Source organism: Notechis scutatus, chromosome 1 (genome assembly GCF_049901735.1).
Source record: "Notechis scutatus isolate UNSWTSFEM ecotype Mainland chromosome 1, rNotScu1.2, whole genome shotgun sequence".
In the NCBI taxonomy this organism is placed as follows: domain Eukaryota; kingdom Metazoa; phylum Chordata; class Lepidosauria; order Squamata; family Elapidae; genus Notechis; species Notechis scutatus.
In genome coordinates, this window is record NC_142009.1 from 250,030,719 (window position 1) to 250,056,683 (window position 25,965).

The window sequence follows — 25,965 nt, forward strand, 5'->3', positions numbered from 1 at the left end:
CAACCTAGCCACCTGCAAATCTGCATTTTCTCATAAGAGCATTGTTGCCGTTATAAAAAAAAATATTCTGTTTTTTTGTAAATATGAATGGTAGAGATAACATGCTATCCACAGGATAATCAGTATTTTTCCAAAGAAAAAAGTTACCTGATTTGAAATTGTATTTTGAAGCTTATTGTTTGGTTTGGATGGAAAAGTGGGTATTGCTGAGAAATAGAAGACTTTTAGAGTTAAAAGAACATAACATGAGATTTGGGTTGAATGGATATTTGTGGTATGATAAAGTTAATGTTGATTTCAAAAATCATGATGTTATTTATGCCATATTGAGACTATGGAATAAATGCAAATCCAGGCTGTGGCCCCAAAACACATCTTTGTAGCTCTCTACACAAGAAACATTCTGTACCCAAGAAATAATAGACCAACACAAATTAAAATATTGTGAATACTAGACTTCTGCCAAGGGGGATATAAAATAAAGAGAAGAATTGATGCCAGAGAGATATGTGGTTTTCTTATTTATGATATCAGAAAGATTTAAATTGCAATAATAGATAAATTGCAGTTTAATAGATAAATTGCAATAATTTTTATTGATAACATTTATTTTATCACTTTTTGTTATTTTTTGTTTTTACAGCCACTCTTTATTTAGCGTCTACCTCATTTAGTAGCCATTCAAAAATATTATGATGGTAATAAATAATTTTTTGACTAATTTGCACATTTAGCACTAAATTTCATGAAGCTAAAAACAAAACCTTCAGTGTGAAACTGATTAAAGTCTGGTCAGTTTCAGGCACCAGCAGAGCAAAGAGTTCTAATCAAATAATTAGGACCACAAAGTTGCACTTGTTAATTTGCAGATAGCACTTTTTAGGAAAGAGCTGCACTGCAGAGAAAAGCATTAAGAGACAGAATGTTTATCCAGTGTCCCTATCCTGTGGAGGGAGGAGGAGAAACCAGGAATAAATGGGTCAGGCACAGGACACTGTACAAGAGAACTTTATCTGAATGAGATGGCAGGAACCACTGATTTACACAGCATCTCTTTCTCAGTCACATGTTTACTTAGCAACCATTTTGCTTAGTGACAATTTTGTTACTGATTTAAGAAACAGACTGCGGTCTCTAAGGAGAGGGTGCACTATTATTTTAATAGTTGATTTGTATTTCATTTGCATCTTGTATTTTACAAAGAAACTAATATATATAAGATGGTGTTCTATGCTCTTCCAAGAACAAATGATCTAGAACAGTGGCCCCCAACCTTTTTTGTGCCACGGCCCGGTACCGGCATCACAAAATGATCCGCGGCCCGGTAACGGCATCAGCATGCATGACAAGGCAAGGCGAGCTGAGCGACCGGCCAGTCAGCCGTCCCCCGCTTCTCCCCGCCACCTTCAACTCCTCCTTTGTACCTTTTTTGTGCTTTCTTAATCTCCTCCGCCATCGGGACGGCTCTTCGTTCGAAGCCGCCCCCCCTTCGATGAAACTAAGGCGCGAGGATTCCTTCCGGACCCAAACGCCGCTTTCCAACTGGAAAAGTTCACCCGGAAGCACTTTCTCGTCAAAACAAGATGGCGGCGCCCAGCAAACCGGCGGCCCGGTAGAAAATGATCCACGGACCGGTACCGGTCCGGGGCCCGGTGGTTGGGGACCCCTGATCTAGAACACTATCCTGACACCCAAAATGTCAGTACTGGAGTCCTCTATTTTACTCATTGTTTAAAAAAATGGGAGTTCTCAATTTATTCACTTTTTTAAAAAAAACTATTTCAACTCTTTGTTTAAAAGCTTACAAGGTGATTTGTAACAACACTAGAGCAGAACACTCTCAGTGTTGATTTCCTAGCCACTTTCATGTAAAAGAAAACAGCACCACCAACCCCTAAACTAAATCTTTTCCATACAAGATCTTATATACAATGAATCTTTGTTTCCATCCATATTTTTGGTTGTTGTTGGGTTTTTTCCCCTTATTTCCTTGTTTTTAAATATTTTTAGTAATCCGTAAACTGCTCAGATTCACTGGAAGTTGGGCAACATGTAATAATCTTAATTATTATTGCTATCTGGTTTACAGATAGCAAAAAATGAGTTGTGAGTGGCAATGTCACAGTTGCCTCTTCTTTCGCTGGTATTGGCTTTCATATGCATGAAGTTCTTCTCTGAAGAAATAGCATGTTGTAATGTATGGGCATAGTAAATATGTGAATTCAAGCAGTGTGGCCTTTGGCAATTGGCTGATGGAAATTTAGTCAATGCAAGGATTTTCTAAGTGCTGCCCCAAGATTTGTTGATATGGCACCCACTGAACCGGTTATCATTATTATTTAATTTACAAACTCTATCAGAACAACATAAAACCAACACAAATCACATCTTCATCAATGCCGTGAAGAACGAAATACAGGTAGTCCTCAACTTACAACAGTTCATTTAGTGACTAAAGTTACAACAGCACTGAAAAAGTGACTTATGACTATTTTTCAGTTACATCCTTTGCAGCATCCTAATTATCACATGATCAAAATTCAGGCACTTGGCAACCAACTCATATTTATGATGGTTGCTGTGTCGCAGGTCATGTGACTATTTTTTGTAATCTTTTGACAAGCAAAGTCAATGGGGCAGCCAGATTCACTTAACAACCAGGTTACTAATTTAACAACTACAGTGATTCACTTAACAACTGTAGCAAGAAAGGTTATACAATGGGGAAAACTATGAACAAATTTTTTTTTTTTTGGTTTGTTTTTATTTTTTGTTTAATTTTTTTTATAAAGTTTAAGAGTTTAGGAGGAAGATTTTAATAAAGTATAAAAAAAAAAAAAAAAAGAAAATGATAAAGAGAAATAATTTAAAATAAATTTTTTTTTTTTTTATTTTTTTTTTTATTTTTTTTTTTTTTGTTATTAAATTATAGTATTAAAAAATTTTTTTTTTTTTTTATAAATATTATTTATATTTTTTATTTTTTATTTTTTTTTTTTTTTTTTTTTAAGAATTTTTAATTATAAAAAAAAAAAAAATTAAAAAATTTTAAATAATATTAAAAAAATTTATTTAAAAAAAAATTAAAAATTTTTTTATTTTAAATAAATTTGTGGCTTAATTGTTGTAAGTCAAGAACTACATGTATTTAAGGTGCCAGTAGACCAGGAGGTGTGATGGGGTGGGTAGATTATAAAGGAATTATATATTATTTCACCCAAAGGGGGGGGGGGGGGGGGGGGGGGGGGGGGGGGGGGGGGGGGGGGGGGGGGGGGGGGGGGGGGGGGGGGGGGGGGGGGGGGGGGGGGGGGGGGGGGGGGGGGGGGGGGGGGGGGGGGGGGGGGGGGGGGGGGGGGGGGGGGGGGGGGGGGGGGGGGGGGGGGGGGGGGGGGGGGGGGGGGGGGGGGGGGGGGGGGGGGGGGGGGGGGGGGGGGGGGGGGGGGGGGGGGGGGGGGGGGGGGGGGGGGGGGGGGGGGGGGGGGGGGGGGGGGGGGGGGGGGGGGGGGGGGGGGGGGGGGGGGGGGGTAGGGGGGGGGGGGGGGGGGGGGGGGGGGGGGGGGGGGGGGGGGGGGGGGGGTTGGGGGGGGGGTTTTTGGGGGGGGGGGGGGGGGGGGGGGGGGGGGGGGGGGGGGGGGGGGGGGGTGGGTTGGGGGGGGGGGGGGGGGGTTGGTTTTTTTTTTTTTTTTTTTGTATTAATAATTATGTAAAGTCTGTTTTGGTATTGCATATCTCACTTGATCACTGAAACCAGATCGTTCTTAGCTCTTTGTGTTGTTTTCCAAGTACTTTGGGAAATCACAATCAGATTGGACAACCATTTGTCTGAAATAGTATAGAGTTTCTGGCTTGAGCAGGGAGTTGGACTAGAAGACCTCTAAGGTCCCTTCCAACTCTGTTATTCTGCTATATATTTTATAGTTCTAATACTCAACTTAAACCCTGTTCAGGCCTACTGGAAAATTTGAACAAAGCATATAGCAACTGACTATTATTTTGCATTAATAAAGTTTTATAAAAGGAACCTGAAACATTAATGAACATTAGCAAAGTGAACTTTCTGTTGTCAAACTGTAACATCATATTTTATGGCTAGACAGCTTGTAATACAATCAGCAATTCTGTCACCAGCATCAGTGACACTCCATTACGTATGTGAATGTGCTTTTTTCTTCATTTTTATTATTTGAATGCAAATCTTTGAAAAACAATGACAGCTTTTTCCATTTGTGCTGAAACCTATGTTTGAAGTCCAGACTTTTGTATTTTAATCAGTCTCATAGTCTGCGCATTATTTATAGTATTCTTAGTGTATTGTTTACTATTTAGTTTTCTCTCGCATTGATTTTAATTGTGTTTATTCTAATTCAATTGTGTTAAATTTATTTTAATTCAATTTTTAAATATAATTTTTATATTTGAATATTTTTATAGTTCAGTAGAGATATCTCTTGGCCAGAAATTGAGTATCGTATATCTTATACTACTCTAAGTTGCTTGTTGTGTACTACAATGTGTTGGCCATATGATATCTTCAAACTGCTATTTAATTACAAGTCATTTATTAATATTCTTGTGGTATTTCGTGTATTTCTACTTTTTTCTTGAAATAATAATAGCAACAATGGGTTTTTTTTAAAAAAGGAATACAGATACTCCTCAATTTACAATAGTTCATTTAGTGACGTTCAAAGTTACAGCATCACTGAAAAAAGTGACTTATGACCATTTTTCACACTTACGACCATTGCAGCATCAAAATTCAGACAGTTGGCAAAACTGCTGCAGTGAAAGTTGCAGTGGGTCGGGATCATGTGATCACTTTTTGCGACCTTCTGAGAAGCAAAGTCAATGGGTAAACTAGATTCACTTATCAACTGCTATTATTCACTTAACTGTGGCATAGGTTGTAAAATGGGGCAAAACTCAGTTAACAAATGCAACATAAATTTTGGGCTCAATTGGGATCGTAAGTCAAGGACTACTACCTGTATACATCAGTATATTCAGAGATACAAACAGTAAAATAAAATCTGCTCAATTACCGAGTCAGTCCATTGTCCTGGGATATCATAGTCTTCACCATAAGACATCCACTCCTGATTTCTGTATGCTGCAGGTGGTACAGGGATGAAATAACCTGTGAACCCAGGTCGGTTGGCTGCTGGGATGGCAAACACTGCTGGAACTGTATTTCCTATTAAAAAAATAGGGAAGGTAGTTAGTTATCGAAACACATTTTATAAACCTAGAGGAACATTTTAAAGGACATCTGAGACGTTCCAAACAGTAGATCCCATTGTTTAAGTGGCGATGGAGAATTTCTTGCCAAAAGTAGATCGTGGATATTACCGCATCTGGACCTAGTGCCAAGTTGCCACTATTGTGGTACTTTTTGTGGAAGAGAAGGCACCTAGATAAAGAGAGATCAGTACTGACATTCTATCTGATACAGCGAAGACAGCAGCATTATGTTCATGCAACTAGTCGCGGTACTTGTTCATTGTCCAAGCGAATTACTGTACCAGCCTTTCATTCCTTATTTCCATCAGTAAGTGACACAATGCAGATGTGTATTCTTGGATTTATGCAGAATAGAAAGAGATGTTCCTGGGCATGTTTCACATAAGACTTGTGAGTGTACATAATGTATATGTGATGTGAGAAACAAAATAAAATTCTAGTGTTCCTCTAAATGTGTTGCTTTTGTACAATTATTAGCTCAAACACCACCATAGTTCATTTTCAACCAAGTATTATTGAACGATGAGCCATCACAATGGGATTAAGAGTTTCTGGAAAGCACTAACAATCTGTTTTGATTATGTGAAATATGTTTGTGGGCAACCATGCTTTTGCACATTTGCAAAATTAAATTCTTCTGAGTGAAATTTTGTGTTTAGTCGTGTTTTGAGCAAAATTGTTGGATTATTAAAGGGAATAACATTATAGATGTGACTGTCTTATGTTGTGTGCATCAGACTTTAAAGTACTTCAAATAACCTAACATTTAATGTTATTTAAATCTTCAATTCCAGTGAAAAATCTGAGTGAATTTATATATAGTCAGTCACAATCTTGCTGTTTCCTAATCCTAATATCTTCATGAAGAGTTTACTTGTCCACAGGGATGACCTTCTTCATCAGCTGACAAATGAATAGATTTTTCAGTGTCTGTCACTGGTATCTTCTGGGACGCACTCCTCAAATTGCTGATATCACATTACTGTTCTCAGCAAAAATGTTGCAAAGTATTTTTTTTTTAAATGAACCCACCATTGTCTGGTCAGGAAGCACTGCTCTTACAGATCAAAGATAGCAATTATTCACATGTTAGGATTTTAAATGTTCCAAGTATCTCATCGTGTTTTCTAGAACTCCAATTTTAAATAATTAAGTAAGCAAACATTATAAAGCCTGGTTTTCTTTCTTTTCTTTTTTCTTAAAAAAATATATCTGCCATAAGTCCATGTTCGGGAGACAGCCTGTAGCATGTGCTATTAATATTTTATTTTCTGAGTCCAAAGATGTAGTTTGGTCTTTGCTTTGGCATACTGTTAGCATCTTTTGTGATTGCTATTGATAGAACTTTTGGAACCTAATCTTATCTGTATAAACTAACTGAATTCAATGGAACATATTCTTATGTAAATATAAAAAAGGCTACAATTTTCTTCCTAAGGAAAATCTCTCCAGAGCATTATTTTGAAACTGTCTCCAATGCTAATTTTGCTACAACTATATTTACTATGCGTTATATACCTCTCTTGGAATAATATTTCAGTTTTACCTACTACAGAATTTGAGTAAAATTTATTGTAACCTTCCTGTGAATACTCATCAAGTGAAGGACTCAAGAATTACTCCATCATTTTAAGTTCTAAATTCACTATCATATTTATGAATACTATAATTTTATTTTCGTTCTTTCTTTAGTTCATCATAGCATCTAGGTAAAATGTCCTAATGTCAATGTGGTTCTCATAAGATCCTCTGCTGAATAGTGCAACTTGTATGCCTTATGTCTCCTTTCCTCCATTTAACATTTACTTAGCAATTTATACAGATAACAACTCAACAAGTCAGTGAATAGCACTTAACACTTGCCATGATTGTTACATTATTGTCATCAGTTGCTATTTCCTTTGTAAGAGCCTATTTATTAAACAAAACTACTCTCTTTTTGTGTCTTATTGACGAATATGTTTGCGTATCTCAAAACAAAACACTTCACACATAGAATGTTAAACAGAAACAATGTATTTTAATAAGACAAAGTTCCATTTTTCCATTTCAATTTACAACATAGTTTTCCAGCCTTCTTTGTCTACAATGGGCTTCTCAAGTTTGCGCAAATGTTGCTTATGGGTTTACAAGTTATAAAAGGAACCAAATATACCAACCAAGCAACCTTCATTTGGGAGAGAATATTAGAAGTTAATCCCATACCGTGTATGTTCCTTGAGTTATGTCTCTTTAAGATCTCTCTGAGGTGAGATCTTAAACTCTGAATTTGAAAGGTTTCAGGAAATTATTTCTTCCGTCAATGAATACACCCCTGAATGAATATAGCACACGGTGTATTTACCTTATGGGCCTCAACAACAATTCTAAAAATAGCCATTTCAATAGTAATAATAATAGTAGTCATAATAGTCATAATAATAATAATAATAACAAAACAGAGACATTATATTACAAACAAAGTCCCTTGAATTCATAAGTTGGAATGATTAGATTTAACACAAGTAAATTATGAAATTAGAAAATATTTTACTGCTTAAAGGCATTTCCAGTACCAATATTTATACCACAGCTGTATATTTACACCACACTTTACAATCACAAAGATGGCTTGTAACATTAAATCCAGGATGTTAGTGAGGATCTGCTATCCTGCTAGAGCAATTGTAATTTTCCTTTGAGTTGTCACAATTACAAATATGCATCCCCCAGAACTAGAAGGATGCAAACCAACACAAATAGAGCAGGTTTAACCTTTAATCCATGTTTAGAGGGTTGGGAGAGGGGGAATGGAACTTTTTCTATGTCTTCTCAAAACCATTCTGACCTTGAGTAGAAGAGCAGCAGTGAGTATTTCTTCTATCCTCAAGTTAAACAAAGAAAAGCAGCAAGGGAAGGACCCACTGCTCTAGTGTAAATATGAAAAGATCACTCAGAATTAGAACCCGTATAAAAGTCACCATCAATACAAATATGTAACTTACATTTCAAACTTTTTCTCTGAAAAAGGGAAGAACTGTGATCATGATTGTGCAGACCACTTAAACCAGACTCATGTGGCCAAGCAGAAATCTTAAAATACTGGTGGTAATAGTAATAATAGTCGAAGCAGCAGGCATTTTAAAACTGTAAAGTTGTTATACATGGTTTATTCTCCTACAAACAACTGATTGAAAGTTGCTTATACTTTGGGAATTTCATGCTAACATTTTGAATCCCTTATAATTAAGATTCACCATAGAAGCATGTAAGAAGCATAACTGAGGAGAAAATAGTTCTAATCCCTAGGCCAATTTCAGGATATATTTTACCTATTCAATCCAGAATATATGGCTCAATTATCATTTATTCACTCAACATTTCCTAGCAGGATTAGAGATCAAGATGTATTTTGTTATTGTTCCAGATTCTCTTTTCTGAGGTAGTCAAAATGGTTAGAGAACCCCAAATTATTTCTTGTAGTTAGTACTGCCAGTTGAACTGCTTATCTTTATTTTAGTCTGCATGTTCTTGTTATTTTTGGCGATTTCAAGAAAATACGATGACCCGATCAGATGAAAGTATTCATATATTCTTGCAAGTTCCAGTTATAAATGAAACTATCTACCTTCTTGAAACCATTTATCTGTGTTAGAAGCTGTACAGGATCTAATGGGATGGGATTCTAGATTAGAATAATTCCTCCAAATTTCACAGCTTCATGACTTCTTGAAAGCTACTTGCAGTGCTATAGTGCTTCTTTCTGCCTTTTTTCTAAAGAAAGAAGCTGAGATCTGCCTTGGAATTACAAATCGATGTACTGTATGTGAAAACATTTATGCCAACTTTCAAAATATCAACAATGAGTAGTAGGTTAAAGTGGAAATATTACCCAAATATCTTCCAACCACCCATCCCTGTTAAATTCCAATATTTATGTAAGCCATACTCAAGCTGCAAAGTTTTCATAGCAAAAAAAAAAAAAAAAAATCTTGTTGAAAATTAACACTGGTTGAAATTACAATTAAGAGATAACCTTTATTGTCACTTTTTCTGTGTATACACTGGCACACATTAAGAAATTCTGATGCCCATTCTATTTTCTCCATGTTGGTGTTATGGGTCTAAAGAACAGAAGTCAGTGTATGAATCTATGTGGGGTGTGGTAGAAGCAAGAATTCTTTTACAAAGATCAAAAGGTATGTAGAGCTATAGTGAATTAGGTTAGTTGCATTTTCTTTTTATCTCATGAAATTAATTTCTTTGGCTTACTCTATCTCCTTTTCTATGTTCTTTTTCTGAAAGAGTAAAGTGTGATAACTATGTCAGCATTCAAACAAAAGGCAATTTAAAATATATCTGGGATTCTCAGAATCAGCCCTTATTCTTTTTTTAACCTTATTCATTCATTCATTTTTATAAACCAATACTGATTTCTTCCCAGAAAATAAGAAGCTAGAATATTTTTGCAAACATGGAGTAATGCTGAAATATCTACACAATTCTTTAACATAATTATTCCTAAGAAAACTGGCAAAACCAATTCAGGAAGTCCTCATTTAGCAACTCCCTAATTTAATAATCATTCCTAGTTATCACCTGGTGGATTAAAAAAACAACAACTTTACAACAAATCCTGTAAAGCAAAAGAAACCTGAAGTAAGAATATAAGCCCAGTCGCAGTTTGACTTAGTGACCACTTCACTTAACAACAGTTGCCAGTGCCAGTTGTGGTCACTAAATGAGGACTAACTGTATAATTAAAGATTTTTCAAATATCCAAATGTCAATAATAAAGCTACCTGTCTCAGTTAAAACTGAGGCAAGATTGATGCACATTTTGAATAAATCTGAGCTTTAATTATTGAGCTGAAGTCAAATTTATTTAGCAAGTCTGCTCACTAAACTAAACGCATAGTAGCAATAACTTAAGTTTTCTTATTCAATAGGTCCAATTGAAATTGGTTCATCATATTGTTCTTTTCTTTCATAAAACTAGAGATGCCAGCATTCTGTCTTAGTGACAATATCTTACATTCCACCTTTTCCAGACAGGGGTCAGAAAATCTCAACTTGTTCTATTATCAACACACTATTGATAATATATAAATATATCATACCAATAATGCTTTAATAATGAGTCACACAGAGATATCTCTGCATCAAAAATATCCATTTTTGAAATATCACTCTTGAAATTCTAAACTGACCAACACTTAGATATTTAAACAAGCATGTAATATGCATTATTCTATCTTATTTTTAAAAACAAACCAAAATCAAGAAATTATTAGTACACGGTTTCCAAAATATTGTGTGACATTCAAAGAGGAATATTCTGGGTTGAGTCACCCTGCTTTCAGGCAATAAAAATTAGAATTGAGAATAAAGTAGCAAGAATAAAAGGAGGAGCTGAATGGATAAAGTATTTCAGAGGTTAGGATAAACTGATATATCCTAAAATGTAGGTTAAAATCACTGTGCTAGGCAACTACAGAGGGTAAAAATCTGTAACAATTTTGTGCAATCCCATTACAGATCGGTTCCAGAAATTTTCATCAAGAGTATTTTTCAGAAGCAGTCTATGACACGCTATCTGTGGCAGAAGACTGCCCAGAAGCACTTTCACTGATGATTGACTATTTCAATAAAGAAAAAAAGGCTTCAAAGCTAATGAGACCTATGAGTAAAAGAGCACACAAGCATTAAGCATCTCTTGACAACATGCAAACTGTGCCGAGTGGCTCCATGGAGACTATTTACATGCCTAAAGTTAAGTAAAATTCTTCAATGCGCCACTAGATCATAACCTAAGGCAATATAGTGAAACTTCTTTCAAGCCCTTTTTTTAAAGATGGAGAGAGACAGAGAGAGGGGGGAGGGAGACAGACAGCGAGAGAGAGACAGAGAGAGAGAGAGAGAGAGACAGAGAGGAGAGACAGAGAGAAGAGAAAGAGAATTTATCCCAATCATTGAACATTGCATGTTCCATTGCTTTCCATGAAAGTATACTTCGTATAAATATAACACTATATTATACCAAGTATAATTATATTTAGTATAACTATAATGCTATACAAGTATATAATGCTTGTACATATAATTATAATTATAGTCATTGATTCCATATAAGCACACCTAAAAGTGTGGCCTAAGCTGCTTTTATTTATGTTGTACTTTTTAGGGCACATCTGTTTAATAAAAAGCTATTTAACTGTTGATGTATTATTATATGCTGATCTTACAAAGACTATTAAGTTAGATTTTTAAAAATATATTCCTTATATAGGAAACATTATAGTACCACTCATTTTTATGTTATCAGATTAAAAAAAAACAAAAGGAAACATTTGTCAAATCCAGCAGTTCATTCAGCCAGTGTCATCTCTCTTAATATTTTTCCAAATATTAACAATTAAGAAAAATCAATTCTTTCTTTTTAATAAAAACTTGAAGAAATTTAAAGTAATGGCACATCTAATCAGTAGAATAGGAATGTATGTTTCATTAGTTAAGTACTTTATAAACTTTATAATACATTGTTCATTATTTTTTATTGTGAAAATCAGATTAACATCTAGAGATGCAATTTCATTCCACTGACATGTACTGCTATTAACATCATCTAAAGAGAAACCATCAGAAGAGAAGTATTATTATTTCTTTTGGGAAGGGGGAAGGGCAAATGTTACAATAGCAGATAAAAGACAAGGCAGGGATGTCTAACTCTGGCAACTTTTCGACTTATGAACTTCAACTCCCAGAATGCCCCAGCCAGCCATGCTAAAATTGGACACCCTTGATCTAGGGCAAAATGATTTGGAAAGCACATACAACAGCCACTGCCTGCATTTGGATTGGCATCCATGGTATTTGAACACAATATGTATTAAACCACAAAATGTAAAGGAGGAAAATCCAAAGAAAAATTGTGGCTTCAAGTAATACTGTTTAATCAATAAGCAAGTTAGCTGTTCTCCCCACAAACTTTTTCCATTCAGATTTTATTTATCACTAAATTGGTCATTGAGACTAGGAACAAGCTTTTATTTTAAAAGCTATTATCTAATTTACAAAGTTGAACTTTTAAGAAACACTTCCAAGAAAATTGTTCCAAAATTTTGGGGATAATAATTTACTGTTTTTTGTCTACCGATGAGACTGAGATAGGGAAAACAGCATTTTAGTTAAAAAAGAAGAAGAAATCTACACCACATCTTTTGCACATGATTAAACAGCTAGTTGGCTTACCTTCCTTTCATCATACAGGCTGTATCGGCCAGGTTAAGAATAAATATTTAGTAGCAGCATCCTTTTTAAAAAATCTGCTTCTTCTAAATCTCTTTATTAGCCAAGTAAGCACACTAAACAAACTAGTGACACAACTATTCTTTCTTTGAAAACAATACATTTTTCATTAGCTGAATTATTCACCAATCAGAATAATTTTCCTCTGAAGTCTTAACTCATGAGCTGCAATAATATGTAATATCAGGAACACCAATGAAGTGGGAGATCAACTTTACAATGTAAAACAAGATATACTCCCAACTCATTCAAACACAGGCATATACAAACATTTAGGATGTATAAATCCAAAGTATCTGATAGACGGCAGTCTTTTGCTCTGTTTTTAATCTAAGAATTATTTTGATCAGTTGGTTAATAATTCTACTGAATCAAAGAAATGTCTTGAGGTACAAGTCAATGGTAGAATACAACCACTAATCTTCTCTTGTGCAAATAATAATATAACTACTTTTCCTTTGCATGTTTCAGGATCAGCCATTACTGTCTTCAATTAAAGGGTCTCAGGCAGTTTGAAAAAAGATGTCGGAAATCCTGGAGAGCTCCTGCCAATCATACCTGGAGACAGGTGAACTGATTTAACTCAGCATGAGGAAGTTTCATGTGTTACCGTAATATCATCTGCTGAAGCTCCTTGTGGCAAATACGCCTGCATGTATAATCATATTCATCTTATTAATGACAAATGGACTTAATCTGAACAGATTTGCCATATCAGAAACTTCTCGATTACCAATTGGAATACCATCACCAAATTCACTTTTGAACACTTTGCAAGGACCTAGAGCTTGGAAGCTGTAGACATCATGAAACAGCCACATGACATTTACCATCAGTTCAGATTGGGTTCAATACACTATGACAAGAACAGCAATTTCCCCTAGCTTTTTCTGAAAAGTGCCTGGCTTTTGAATCTACATGCATGCATTCAGCTCAAAAGTAATCATTGCAAAGGGGAAAAAATATTATGATACATGGCCATCTGTTTTCTGTCCTATAGCAGTTCCAAGGTCCTGTCTTAGGAAGATGCTAATTCCAGGTGCTTCAAAGAGAGAGACCATGTCCTTTCTCTCCATTCCTCTCCTATGTGTTAGAAATATACTTTGTGTGATAAATGAAGGTATGTGTGGGGATCCTTTTATCAATCCTCCTCCTCAAGCCTTCAAGAGAACCATTAACACAGTTTTAAACAAGGGTATTTGTTAGATCTCATACACTTGTCTCTATGCCATACAGACTTAGATGTGGTCTCTGTTTGTACCGCATGCGTTTTTCACCTGAGTAATTCAAAGCTGATTGATCCAATGGAGCCACAGTTACTGGGGCTTTTGATACTGGGACAAAAGGGACATGATCATGTGGCTGTATCTGTTCAGTCCCACTGGACTCTGATACTCTTGTCTTGCTGCCAATATCGGAAGTTGACCTGTACAATACATATTGGAAACATTAGTCATGTCAATGTCAAATATACCTTGGTCAAAGTCTAGAACCCATTTATTCTGGAACAGCACATTTAAGTACTTTGATGTAAATTATCAAAAAGCAGAACTGCTTCATCCAGAACAGCAGAATTGCTTTAAAAGTTTGTGAAAGAAGATACAGAAAATATTATCATTTTGACATTTTTCACTAATAGCTACTCGTATCAGCTTTGCTGACCACTGCTTCAAACTAAGTTTGCTTTAGGTCATAATTTATATATTTTTTATCCTGTCCTGCATTTTGACATAGTAAACAACAGAAAACACCTATGTTGATGTAAACAATGCTAATTATAACACTTAAAAACATGAATGTTAATAATAACATACCTTTTTTGTTACATATTTGCTACATATATGCTAAGCTTACTCTTATTTTCGTTCTGACAATGAATGATGAGGCTGGCTGCCAGTGCTCATTGATAGTTTTGCACAACTATTATGACATCACTGACAGCAAATGAGGACAGCTCAGCTGCTTCTGTATTCTTATACCAATGCACTGCGAAAATACATCATTCGCACTGTGTGGTGACTTTGCAGTATATTCCAAAGTAGTGTTTTTGTTTTGTTTTTAAATGCACTTTATCAGACCAAGTGATTTTGTAAGACTGAACCACACAACAGCAAACAGCTACTCATACATGAGGTGCATTATTAAGTTAATTTGATCTGAGAATATAAAATTTAAAAGGCATTATCCACAATCAACATGAACAGAGAACTGTGCACTAAATATATAAAGTATGTTAACAGTATGTTAAAGCCTGTGTACATTTATTATGATTACCCAATTTACATCAGTAATATTACAGTAAAAAAAATTTATTGATTGCCATCCCCCTCAAAATTATTAAATTATCCACTGATCTTGTGCTTGACTGTATTTGCTTATTACAGAAAAAAAACCAGGGTGTTTTATTAATTATCCAGTTATTTTATAGCACAGTTACCCTGAGATTATACCTTTGTAATCAAGGATTTAAATCATGGTTCAGACAATACTAGATAATACATTTTGCATATTTTACATGTCTAAAAAGTCTGTATCCAAACATAGATATATAGTTTTAAAATATTTAATCATAACATATGTGAAATTCTACCATTTGATTGAATTTCAAAAGCATATGTTAAATATAAGGAGCTAGCTTAGTAGCAGTGTAGTTGAGCTTCAGCATTAATTACTAAGAAAATTAGAAATTTCTGTAGTACCTCCTAAGAGAAGTTATAGCAACAGGTCCTGTTCTGGGAGGCACAGGAGGAGGTGGAGAACCCATCACCATTTCGGGGAGTGGGGAAAACCTGTATGCCTGGGAAGAAAGCAGAGATGTTTCCTCAAAAAAACCTCAATTATTAAAATAACACTAGGTTGGTCTTTCTCTGCATTACAGAAGTGTGTTTGATTGAATCCCACAGTATATTCTATTCAAAGGTAGTGGTCTCAAAAGCCTAATAATTAAAAATATCTTCAAATAATTAAAAAATAAGCCTTTCAATGTACTCGAAAGTTCTCATTTATTAATTTTGTAAAATATCATACATATAATTTTACCAAGAGTCAATCTTTTTTCAAGATAAGAACATTTAACATATATAAAAATGAGTTATAGTTCAAATTGGGGATCCCCCATTTTCATTCTCCTTATTTGTCAAAAGTTAAATCTCAAATTAAGTTTCTTTGGGAAAACCCATGAAACATTATGAGTAAGTTATATTTGTTTTAAATTGATCCTAGCAACTCAAGATTAAATCAGCATGCACTTCTTTTGCACTTGTTATTCTTAATATTTATTCATATTATATCCTTTTTTGGTGAATAGCTCTAATTGGAGAAACAAGAGACCACAATAAGCATTTATTTTTCCATTGCTTGCAAGCATACACTGATATGAGAACAAATTATTGCATGGATGTATGTTGAACTGATTTCAATACACGTGTCCAGTAAGCAAATTTAAAATCATGTTTCCTAATAACTGGAACCTGAAAATAACACATGAATAAATTAAATCAATGGTATGTAGAAGTAAACAATATTGATACCTCATTGAGTAATTTCAAGTCATCTGACAGATTGCTGATTCTCATATATTTAACAAACCCAATAAAATGAACCAACATCAGCAATGCTGCTTTATATTGCTGAAAAATAATAAATCATTATGGTAACTAGGATTTTGGTTTGGACAGACTGAGTTCTATTTAGTTACATACCCTGGCCTTGAAATTATGTAATTCTATGTACATATATATTTTTGTGCCGTATTTTATCATAGATCTTAGCATTTACGTCTTTTTATAAAACCACAACATTATCTATTAGAATATGAACAATATTTTTTTTCTTAAATCGACTGGCAAAACTTTGTTCATTTTACAATTTCACAACCTAGTTTTAAACAGACACACTGAAGTGTTTCTCATTCTTCCTTTGTCAGAGAAGGAAAAGATCTAGTTTAAAATTGCATAACTATGACTTGATTGCTAATCATTCACGATTAATGAGCCTTAGAATTTATGCCATACAGCGATACTTAAAAGTGCTTCACACATACAAAATCACAAAGAAAACACTAGATTGTACTACTATTCTTGTCTCTTTTGTAAAAATAATTCTAATCATCTGCATCCCAACCTACATCCCACACATTTGATAATTTGTATTTTTCATTATCATAAGGGGAATTATTGGCATAAATATATGGCAAGATGACCTCTTTTTGTTTTTTGATTGAAGGAGAAAGACAGTGTAACTGTTTCAAATATATAACTAAAATATTTTATGATTCTACTCATAAGGCAATATTTTTGAACATAATTAAACATAGGCTAGAATATGTATCTCAAGTCCTTGAATGCAAAGCATACTACAGGCATAAAATGTACCTGTCTTATCTTCATACTGTTGATTTAACATGAAAGTTTTTTTGTCTCTGGGATTTTTTCTGGTTCATGAACCCACTCCATGCTACTAGTAATACTGCATAAGAGTTTTTCAGAATGACTCTGTCAGTCTATCCCTCTTGCTCCCTTTAACTCAGGATAGTGACATGGTGGTGCGGTGCTTAAAATGCAGCATTGCAAGCTACTGCTGCTGAGTGTGGGCTGCCAGTAGTTTGGCAGTTCAAGTTTCACCAGCACAAGGTTGAGTCAGCTTTCAATCCTTCCGAGGTCAGTAAAATGAGAACCTAGAAAGTTGAGGGCAATATGCTGACTCTGTAAAACAACCGTGAAGAGGTATGTAAGCGCTATTGCTATTCCTGATACTCTAGCCTCAGTTAGAGGAACCAGAACAATGAAAGGAAGCATATAACTTCCAATATTGTCTATACCATGAAAAATGCTGTTTACTTCTACTGCATTTATGCTATTACCTGATACCAGGTTAATTGTCTAGTTTGGTAATTCATCTTGCACTAACATGTAACTCCAAGATCACGCACATAACCTTACACGAAATATACAATGTGATTCTAAAGACAAGTTTCTTAAAAGGCATGTAAAACACTGTATGGCAAATATGAAGCTTCTGTAGTGAAATGGATACATATTCAACCAACAGAAACGGATTTTCCTTGAAAACATATGAAACAAGCCCACAATAGCTCTTTATGTATCATATGTAACTGATCACTTACAGGTCGTGGTAAACTGTACTGATACACTTCTGGTCTATATGTTGGTACCCACTGTATTCCACCTCTAGGCCGAGACATGGTACCAGGAGCACTGGTCACAACTTCAGAATATGGCAAATTCTGTGCAGAATTGTAAGTGTCTTGTTGCCTGTTCTGTCCTCCATGACCTGCTGAAGCCAAACTAAAGGCTTCCTCTAGTAACATGTGCATCTGTTGCCTAACTTCATCAATAGATGGCTGAGAACTCAGAGTGGAAGTCTCTGAATGGCCTTTTGCTTGATGGGCTCTGGTATAATTTCGAGATTCATTGACACGGTCAATATTTGTTTCTTCTATCATTTCAGGCTCAGTCTGTTGGATAAAATATAAGTGTTTAATGGAGATTGTTGCAATCATTTTTTATGATGGCGTTCATACATGTGTAAAACGAGCAGATATGTTCACTCATCATCTTAAACCCGTTATGAACTCTGTTATTTAACAGATGTCCTGTGTGTTAGAAAAACACTAGGAAGCAAGGAAATCAACATGTACAAGAGATCCCAAGCTTGCTTTCATTCTTCCTATTCAATTGTTAATTGCTCTCCCCACTCATCATAATCTTTTAATTAGAGAAGTGATAGAGATATGGTTGGATCAGGTGCATATTTTCATTCAAGCATAGAACTTATATTGGCAATAGATCTTTACCTTTGCCCCAGTCTTATTAAGTCACTTTTACAATTTTATAAATGCCATAGACATTGTTATTCACTATTTGCTCTAAAAAATACTTAAGAGAAATTATAATCAGGCAAAGATGAATATAGGCCACTGTTAACTATTTTAGATTAATAACTAAGAATGTTATGTATTGAAAGAAAAAGAGAATAGCTATCTAGCTTTGATTTCAATGAATTTCTGGCTGCTTAAGAAATCTATATCTTTTCCCCCAACAAGAATAGCAAGAATGTTCAAGAACAAGTCTGAAAAATGTTGGAAATGTCATCCAGATACCTGGCTCATATTACCATATGTGGTGGAGGTGCGCGGATGCTAAAAAATATTGGACTAAAATCCACACATGGTTGGAAAAAATGACAACAAAGCATATAGACTTGAAACCAGAGATATTTTTATTGGGAATTTTACCTGAAATATACAGTAAGGAATTGAAATATTTTATTGTAAATATATTAACTGCGGCTAGGATCGTATTTGCTAAAGACTGGAAAAATGAGAAAATACCAACACAATAGGAAGTTATTAAGAAAATACTGGAATGTGCTGAAATGAGTAGATTGACATTTGAAATCAGAGAACAAGAAGATAAACAATTTTATAAGATTTGGGATCTATTCTATCAATGGTTAGACAATAAAACATGGTAATGAAATAAGTAGATTTTTAAAATATAATGAATATATAAAGATGTATTATTTTTATTATATCTACAAAATGATTATAGGATAGATTTGAGATGATAATATGAACTGCTATAAAACAAATTAAGTAAAATATGGATTACCTTGTAAAACATGAATGAATAATACTATGGTCAAATGATTAATTAACAATATTAATGTATTTAGGAATATTTGATTGACAATACAAGAATATATACAATGTAATTGTAAGTGAAGACTATGAAGTGGAAGCACAAAACAATCTGTAAACCAACCGACACACTGTATGTACATATATGGAAGATGGCTTGATGTTTTTATGTTGTGTTTGTCTATGTTTGTCTTAAAAAAAACTTTTATTAAAAAAAAAAGAAATCTATATCTTATAAAGATTACGAATGTTACAAGTATCTGATAAAAATACCTATTTTATGCCTTAATATTCTCTACATTGAGAGTCACAAGTACTGTCAACAAATTTAAATTTATGAATAGACTTGAATATTTAAAAAGTCTGTATTTTTCAGCTTTCAGTTAAAATCAGCTTTCTCTTAAACTACCAACACAAATTATATTTCATTACATGTTTATATTCCATTTTTCTCTTTAAAAAGAAAGTTCAAATCAACTAAGGTTAACATACAAAAAGCTGAATAAAATAACTTAAAAAATCTGAAATTCTTATCTAATAACAAGGCAAGTGCTTTCAACTTGAAGGGTCTCATCATCTTGAAACCAACTGGAACTTAATGTCATTCAAATTTCTTGTCAGTAACATAGAAGTGGTTTGCCTTTGCCTTCTTCTGGATTTAATTCTCCTAATTCTCTTCTCCTAGGTGCATTGATTTCCTACATACTTGCACAAACCCTCTTGCCCTCACTCTCACTAGATTATTTAGTTTCACTTTTTCCTTTGTTTTTACAAGTAAGGTATATACACTTAAGTATAAACTGGAGTTCCTGCTCCCGCCCACATTACTCCCTAAATCACTAAAGATAATGAGTCTTCCCACCAGATCAAAGTAGTAATTCTAGAAGAGTTAAAAATTAAACCACACTTTTTAAAGGACAAAGAGGTTCATTAAATAAATAGATGACATTGACTACTTTGTAGGATCTTCTTTGTATGCATAAATAGAATAACGTAAGAAGCAAATACAGTTATTGAAGCCATAAGATGCCTCAAAAGCCCATAGAGGCAAAGGAAAAGAGGTTGCTTCTATTTGGTGCTTGTGAAAGACATATTTATTTGTTTTGTGTTAAGCTGATTAAATAGCATCTAGTACTTAATTGATCTGTACTTGTAATGATTTTTTAATAATTGGCTGGGACCAATGAATTGTGGAATTGTGTCCTTCCAATGATGAAGATAGTTTAATAATTGTGGTCTAGTCACTATTTCTGAATTAGTTCTGTACCATATTCACTATATCCTATCCTATAGTAAAAAGAAAATAGAGAGATACAGAAAGATGAAATAGATATGAAACATGGTACAAACCAGTCTCCATAATATTTTAAATTTGCCTTTATAACAATAATGTAACAAAATACAGAATTACCCAATTGTAAAGGAAACACACACAGGGGGATACTGCAGTCAGGGAAATACTATGTACGAATGACTATACAGGTAAAACTCGAAAAATTAGAATATTGTGCAAAATTTCATTTATTTCAGTAATGAAACTTAAAAGGTGAAACTAATATATGAGATAGACTCATTACATGCAAAGCAAGATAGTTCAAGCTGTGATTTGTAATAATTGAGATGATTATGGCTTACAGCTCATGAAAACCCGAAATCCACAATCTCAGAAAATTAGAATATTACATGCAATCAATAAAACAAGGATTGTACATAGAACAATATCAGACCTCTGAAAAGTATAAGCATGCATATGTACTCAGTACTTGGTTTGGGCCCCTTTTGCAGCAAGTACTGCCTCAATGCGGTGTGGCATGGAAGCTATCAGCCTGTGGCACTGCTGAGGTGTTATGGAAGACCAGGATGCTTCAATAGTGGCCTTCAGCTCTTCTGCATTGTTCGGTCTCATATCTCTCATCTTTCTCTTGGTAATGCCCCATAGATTCTCTATGGGGTTCAGGTCAGGCGAGTTTGCTGGTCAATCAAGCACAATAATCCTACAGTCATTGAACTAGGTTTTGGTGCTTTTGACAGTGTGGGCAGGTGCCAAGTCCTGCTGGAAAATGAAGTCAGCATCCCCATAAAGCTTGTCTGCGGAAGGAAGCATGAAGTGCTCCAAAATCTCCTGTTAGATGGCTGCATTGACCCTGGACTTAATGAAGCACAGTGGACCAACATCAGCAGATGACATGGCTCACCAAAGCAACACAGACTGTGGAAACTTCACACTGGACTTCAAGCATCTTGCAGTATGTGCCTCTCCATTCTTCCTCCAGACTCTGGGTCCTTGGTTTCCAAATGAGATGCAAAAGTTGCTCTCATCAGAAAAGAGGTCTTTGGACCACTGAGCAACAGATCAGTTCTGTTTTTCTTTAGCCCAGGTAAGACGCTTCTGATGTTGTTTATTGTTCAGGAGCGGCTTGACGACATTTGAAGCCCATGTCCAGGATCCGTCTGTGTGTGGTGGCTCTTGATACACTGACTCCAGCCTCAGTCCACTCCTTGTGAAAGTCCCCAGCACTTTTGAATGGCCTTTTCCTGACAATCCTCTCCAGGCTGTGATCATCCCTGCTGCTTGTGCACCTTTTTCTTCCACACTTTTCCCTTCCACATAACTTTCTATTAATGTGCTTTGATACAGCACTTTGGGAACATCCAGCTTCTTTTGCAATTACCTTTTGAGGCTTTCCCTCCTTATGGAGGATGTCAATGATGGTTTTCTGCACAACTGTCAGGTCAGCAGTCTTTGCCATGATTGTGATTCCTACTGAACCAGATTGAGAGACCATTTAAAGGCCCAGGAACCCTTTGCAGGTGTTATGGCTTAATTAGCTGATTAGAGTGGGACACTTTGAGCCTAGAATATTGAACCTTTTCACAATATTCTAATTTTCTGAGATTGTGGATTTGGGGTTTTCATGAGCTGTAAGCCATAATCATCTCAATGATGACACATCATGGCTTGAACTATCTTGCTTTGCATGTAATGAGTCTATCTCATATATTAGGTTCACCTTTTAAGTTGCATTACTGAAATAAATGAACTTTTGCACAATATTCTAATTTTTCAAGTTTCACCTGTAGCAAAGCCAGCTTTATCTCATTCTCATATCATAGATTGCTCCTTTATGTTGCTGCTGCAATGAAGCACAATGAAGTATAGCACACTATAAACCTAAATGCATTTCATATTATGATTTATGTACTGTGACACATAATGTGAAAACACAGACAATCCTTTTACAGTTGATGTTTCACTTTTCTGAATCCTGACAAATATAGCAAAGAATCACTATACTTCAACAGGCAGCAAGGTTATTTATTACCTCATAAGCAAGTGCTATTTTTATTTTTTGTATTTGGGTTCTGGAAATCAGAGAAATAGGATCAATGTACACAATGTAAAAAGCCAAAGCCAAATATAAATCAGCCCTCATTGAAGAAACTAGCTGGTGAAAGCTGGTAACAACGAAATAGATCCATGGTTTGACTTCTTGGCATAGTTCCAAATAAATCTGTGATCTATCTGATCATGACATAATTCCAAATCACCTTAGAAACTGGAGAGAGAGAGAAATCCCTAGATTTCATTCTATATTAAACAAAATGCTTAATTATTTTTATATTCACTAGATCACTGTAGCAGTGAAAGCATATTTACTGGATCTTAATAAATGGTCCTTGCACATGAAATGGACCATGCATGTGATGGACCAAATTTCCCTGGTAATTTACATCATTTGTGTAATCTCAGTCATATATATTGTGCCAATTTATGGCTTTTACATAATGACATCATTACTCAATTTAATATTTTGCATTATTTTAATATCGTGAAAATATCATTAAGTCACTATGATAATATGCTTCCCTATTTAATAAACAGTATTCCAATTAATCCATTAACATGGAATTTCATTGTCCATTTAAACAAAAAAGGCAATGCAAAGAAAGAGATATTTTAATATTGCAGAGGACTATGGAATAGCAATTTTGAATACTGACAGGGCTTTACATTTTTGTCTCATTGATAAAATAAATCTTTAATAGTTTCATACCAGTTTACTTACTAAAGATTGTGACAAAAGACATTAGATACTGTAATATAGTTAAAATTCTGATATTTAATAACTTGCTCCCAGTTTCTCTTGTCTTTCCCTCAAACTTCTCTATGACTTTGATCAGTGTTTCTTAACCTTTCCTTCTCTCAAGACCCTTCCAACTTTTAAAATTATGGAATATGGCAAAGGAGTTTTTGTTTGCATGGGTTCTATTTTTCAACATTTACTCTATTAAAAAGGAAACATGATGCATTCACTGCACCTATCATGCCTCATGATTGTTTGATGAGATTTTAATACTGTATTATTTTTTAACATATTGATTTCACAGACTCTAAGAGTCCAGTGTTCAAGAAACACTGATTCAAAAAATCCTCTAAAAAAGGATAGGAAGAGCATGACTCCTTTCAACTTTGGTGTTGGAGAAGACCTCTGAGAATACTATGAACAGCCAAGAAAATAAACCAATGGATTATCAAACAAATTAACTCAGAATTCTCATTCAAGGCACAAATGACCAAATTAAAAGTATCCTCCCTTGGACATATTATATAAAAACCCATCTCTCTAGAAAATGCTGCAATGCTGGGAAAGGTGGAAGGAAAGAGAAAGAGGATGGCCAGCAGCAAGGTGGATGGACTCAACTATCGTGACAATGAGTACTCCATTAGAAGACCTGAAAAACCAGGTTAGGACAAGATCATCATAAAGAAAATTTATTTAGATGGTCACTACAGGTCAAAAACAGCTTGATGCTACATAATAAATCAATCGAAATCTCCTAACTATCAAACAGTCAGGAATATAACTGAAAGAATTTTGGTCACACACGCAATGAAGAAGTAAAACACAGTGCAACTTAAGTTGGTATCAAGATACTCGGACATAAATTATTTATATAACAAAGTATAGTCACATCCATTTACTCTGTATATCTATTATAAGAAAGAACTAATATCTGGGACACTAAACTACTATTATGTAAGAACTTGAAATTTAGTCTACAACTCTATAATGGAGCTTGTCTAACATCAAGCCCTGTATTGCTCTAGGATTCCAATGCCTTGACCAGAATCACTACTTGTAATACAATGCAGTGGTCAGATTCAAATATTTTTACTACTGGTTCTGTGGGCGTGGCTTGATGGGCATGGCAGGGGAAGCATACTGTAAAATCTCCAGTCAGAGGTGGTATTTGCTGGTTCTCCGAACTACTCAAAATTTCTGCTACTGGTTCTCCAGAACTGGTCAGAACCTGCTGAATACCACCTCTGGTACAATGTGAGGAAAACTTTTAATTCAGCCAGATCAAATAGGGGAAAGAATCCCACTGATACATTCAATAACCAAGAGTCTGGAGAAAATTAGGTTATTACTAGAAAATATGAAGACAGTGATATTATGTGTATAGTACAGAAAACATGAATAAATAAATGCTATATATATATATATATATATATATATATATATATATATATATATTTTTTCAACAATATTGGGTTAAATGTGAAGCTGATATTCTTAAACTGTTTAAAAATGTTTGATAATAAATGCAATATATATATATATATATATATATATATATATATATATATATATATATATATATATTCTTTTTCAACAATATTGGGTTAAATGTGAAGCTGATATTCTTAAACTGTTTAAAAATGTTTGCATATAAATAGGTTTCCAAAAATACAACAGGTTTTCTGAGTTTCAGTCAACTTTCTAAATTTTTCCTTTTCTAAACATTTGTTTCCCTTAAATCTTCCTTAAATTTTGATTTATAAGGACCTGAACACTGCAAATAGATTTTCAATCATATTTAACCGAGCCTTTTCTTCTTCGGTCAAAGCAAACGTTTCATGGAATTCCTCAATCAGAAGGCTAACATGCTCTCCTTATCAGTGCTCCTGATATATGAGTACAAATAAGAAACTGACCCAGTTTTGCTTTCTTGAGTTTTCCCTTCAAAAGATGTAATTTAATTTTAATGCTTTTATTGAATTATGTATATATTAAAGATTGGTTGATCTTTTCCTTGAAACTGGGAAGATTCAGGTTATTTACATGTTGTGACATTGCAAAATAAAAGGATATAGTTCCACTCTTCATTTTCGGGCTGTTTAAATTTTCTAATTCATTTGCAAGAAACTTTATTATTTCATCATTTTATATTAACAAAATGCTACGCACAAATATTGCTTACTTTTCTGGGCAAAATTTGGGCACAGCAAATCTGTATACACTGCTTTAAAAATCTCCCTTCTGTAAAACATTTTCGATCAACAGTTATTTCTCTTGCAATTTTAAAGCTCCTTTCAATAACAATCTCAATTTCAGTGTTTATGTTCTCGAAAATCTGTTTTTCACTAGGGAGATTTTGATTAAATTTACATTTAGTATCCTGACAGAAGGTATAAGTAACAGTTCACAACTTTTCTATGAAACATTATCTAAATGAGGGTCAGTTTAAATTTTTGGAAAAAAATACATAAATCTTTTTAAATCCATAAAAATGAGCATATAACATTCAACCTGATTTCAGGGGCTGATTTTATAAACCTTTTGCAAAATATTGATTCCCATTGCAGACTCAAAGCTGCAAATATGTAAATATATCATTTTGCTAAGATTTATAATCTATAATAATTAAGAACTATAACAATTCTTCTAAAGCAATTTAACATTGTAATATGCCCAACAAATGCAGTCTCC

At 34.5% G+C, this 25,965-nt stretch overlaps 1 protein-coding gene across 2 annotated transcripts in view; it reads right to left on the reverse strand.

Moving 5' to 3' along the window:
• KIAA1549L (KIAA1549 like) overlaps nt 1-25,965 on the reverse strand; it is a 155,637-nt gene that overhangs the window by 4,106 nt on the left and 125,566 nt on the right. Inside the window, exons 17-20 of one of the 2 annotated variants that reach the window (XM_026664635.2) lie at nt 17,654-18,004; nt 15,228-15,325; nt 13,806-13,954; nt 5,043-5,194 (exon numbers count right to left, since the gene is read on the reverse strand). In XM_026664635.2, the coding sequence (XP_026520420.2) occupies nt 5,043-5,194; nt 13,806-13,954; nt 15,228-15,325; nt 17,654-18,004 (750 nt within the window). The remainder of the gene's footprint in view (nt 1-5,042; nt 5,195-13,805; nt 13,955-15,227; nt 15,326-17,653; nt 18,005-25,965) is intronic. The other variant, XM_087951028.1, reaches the window with a different exon arrangement.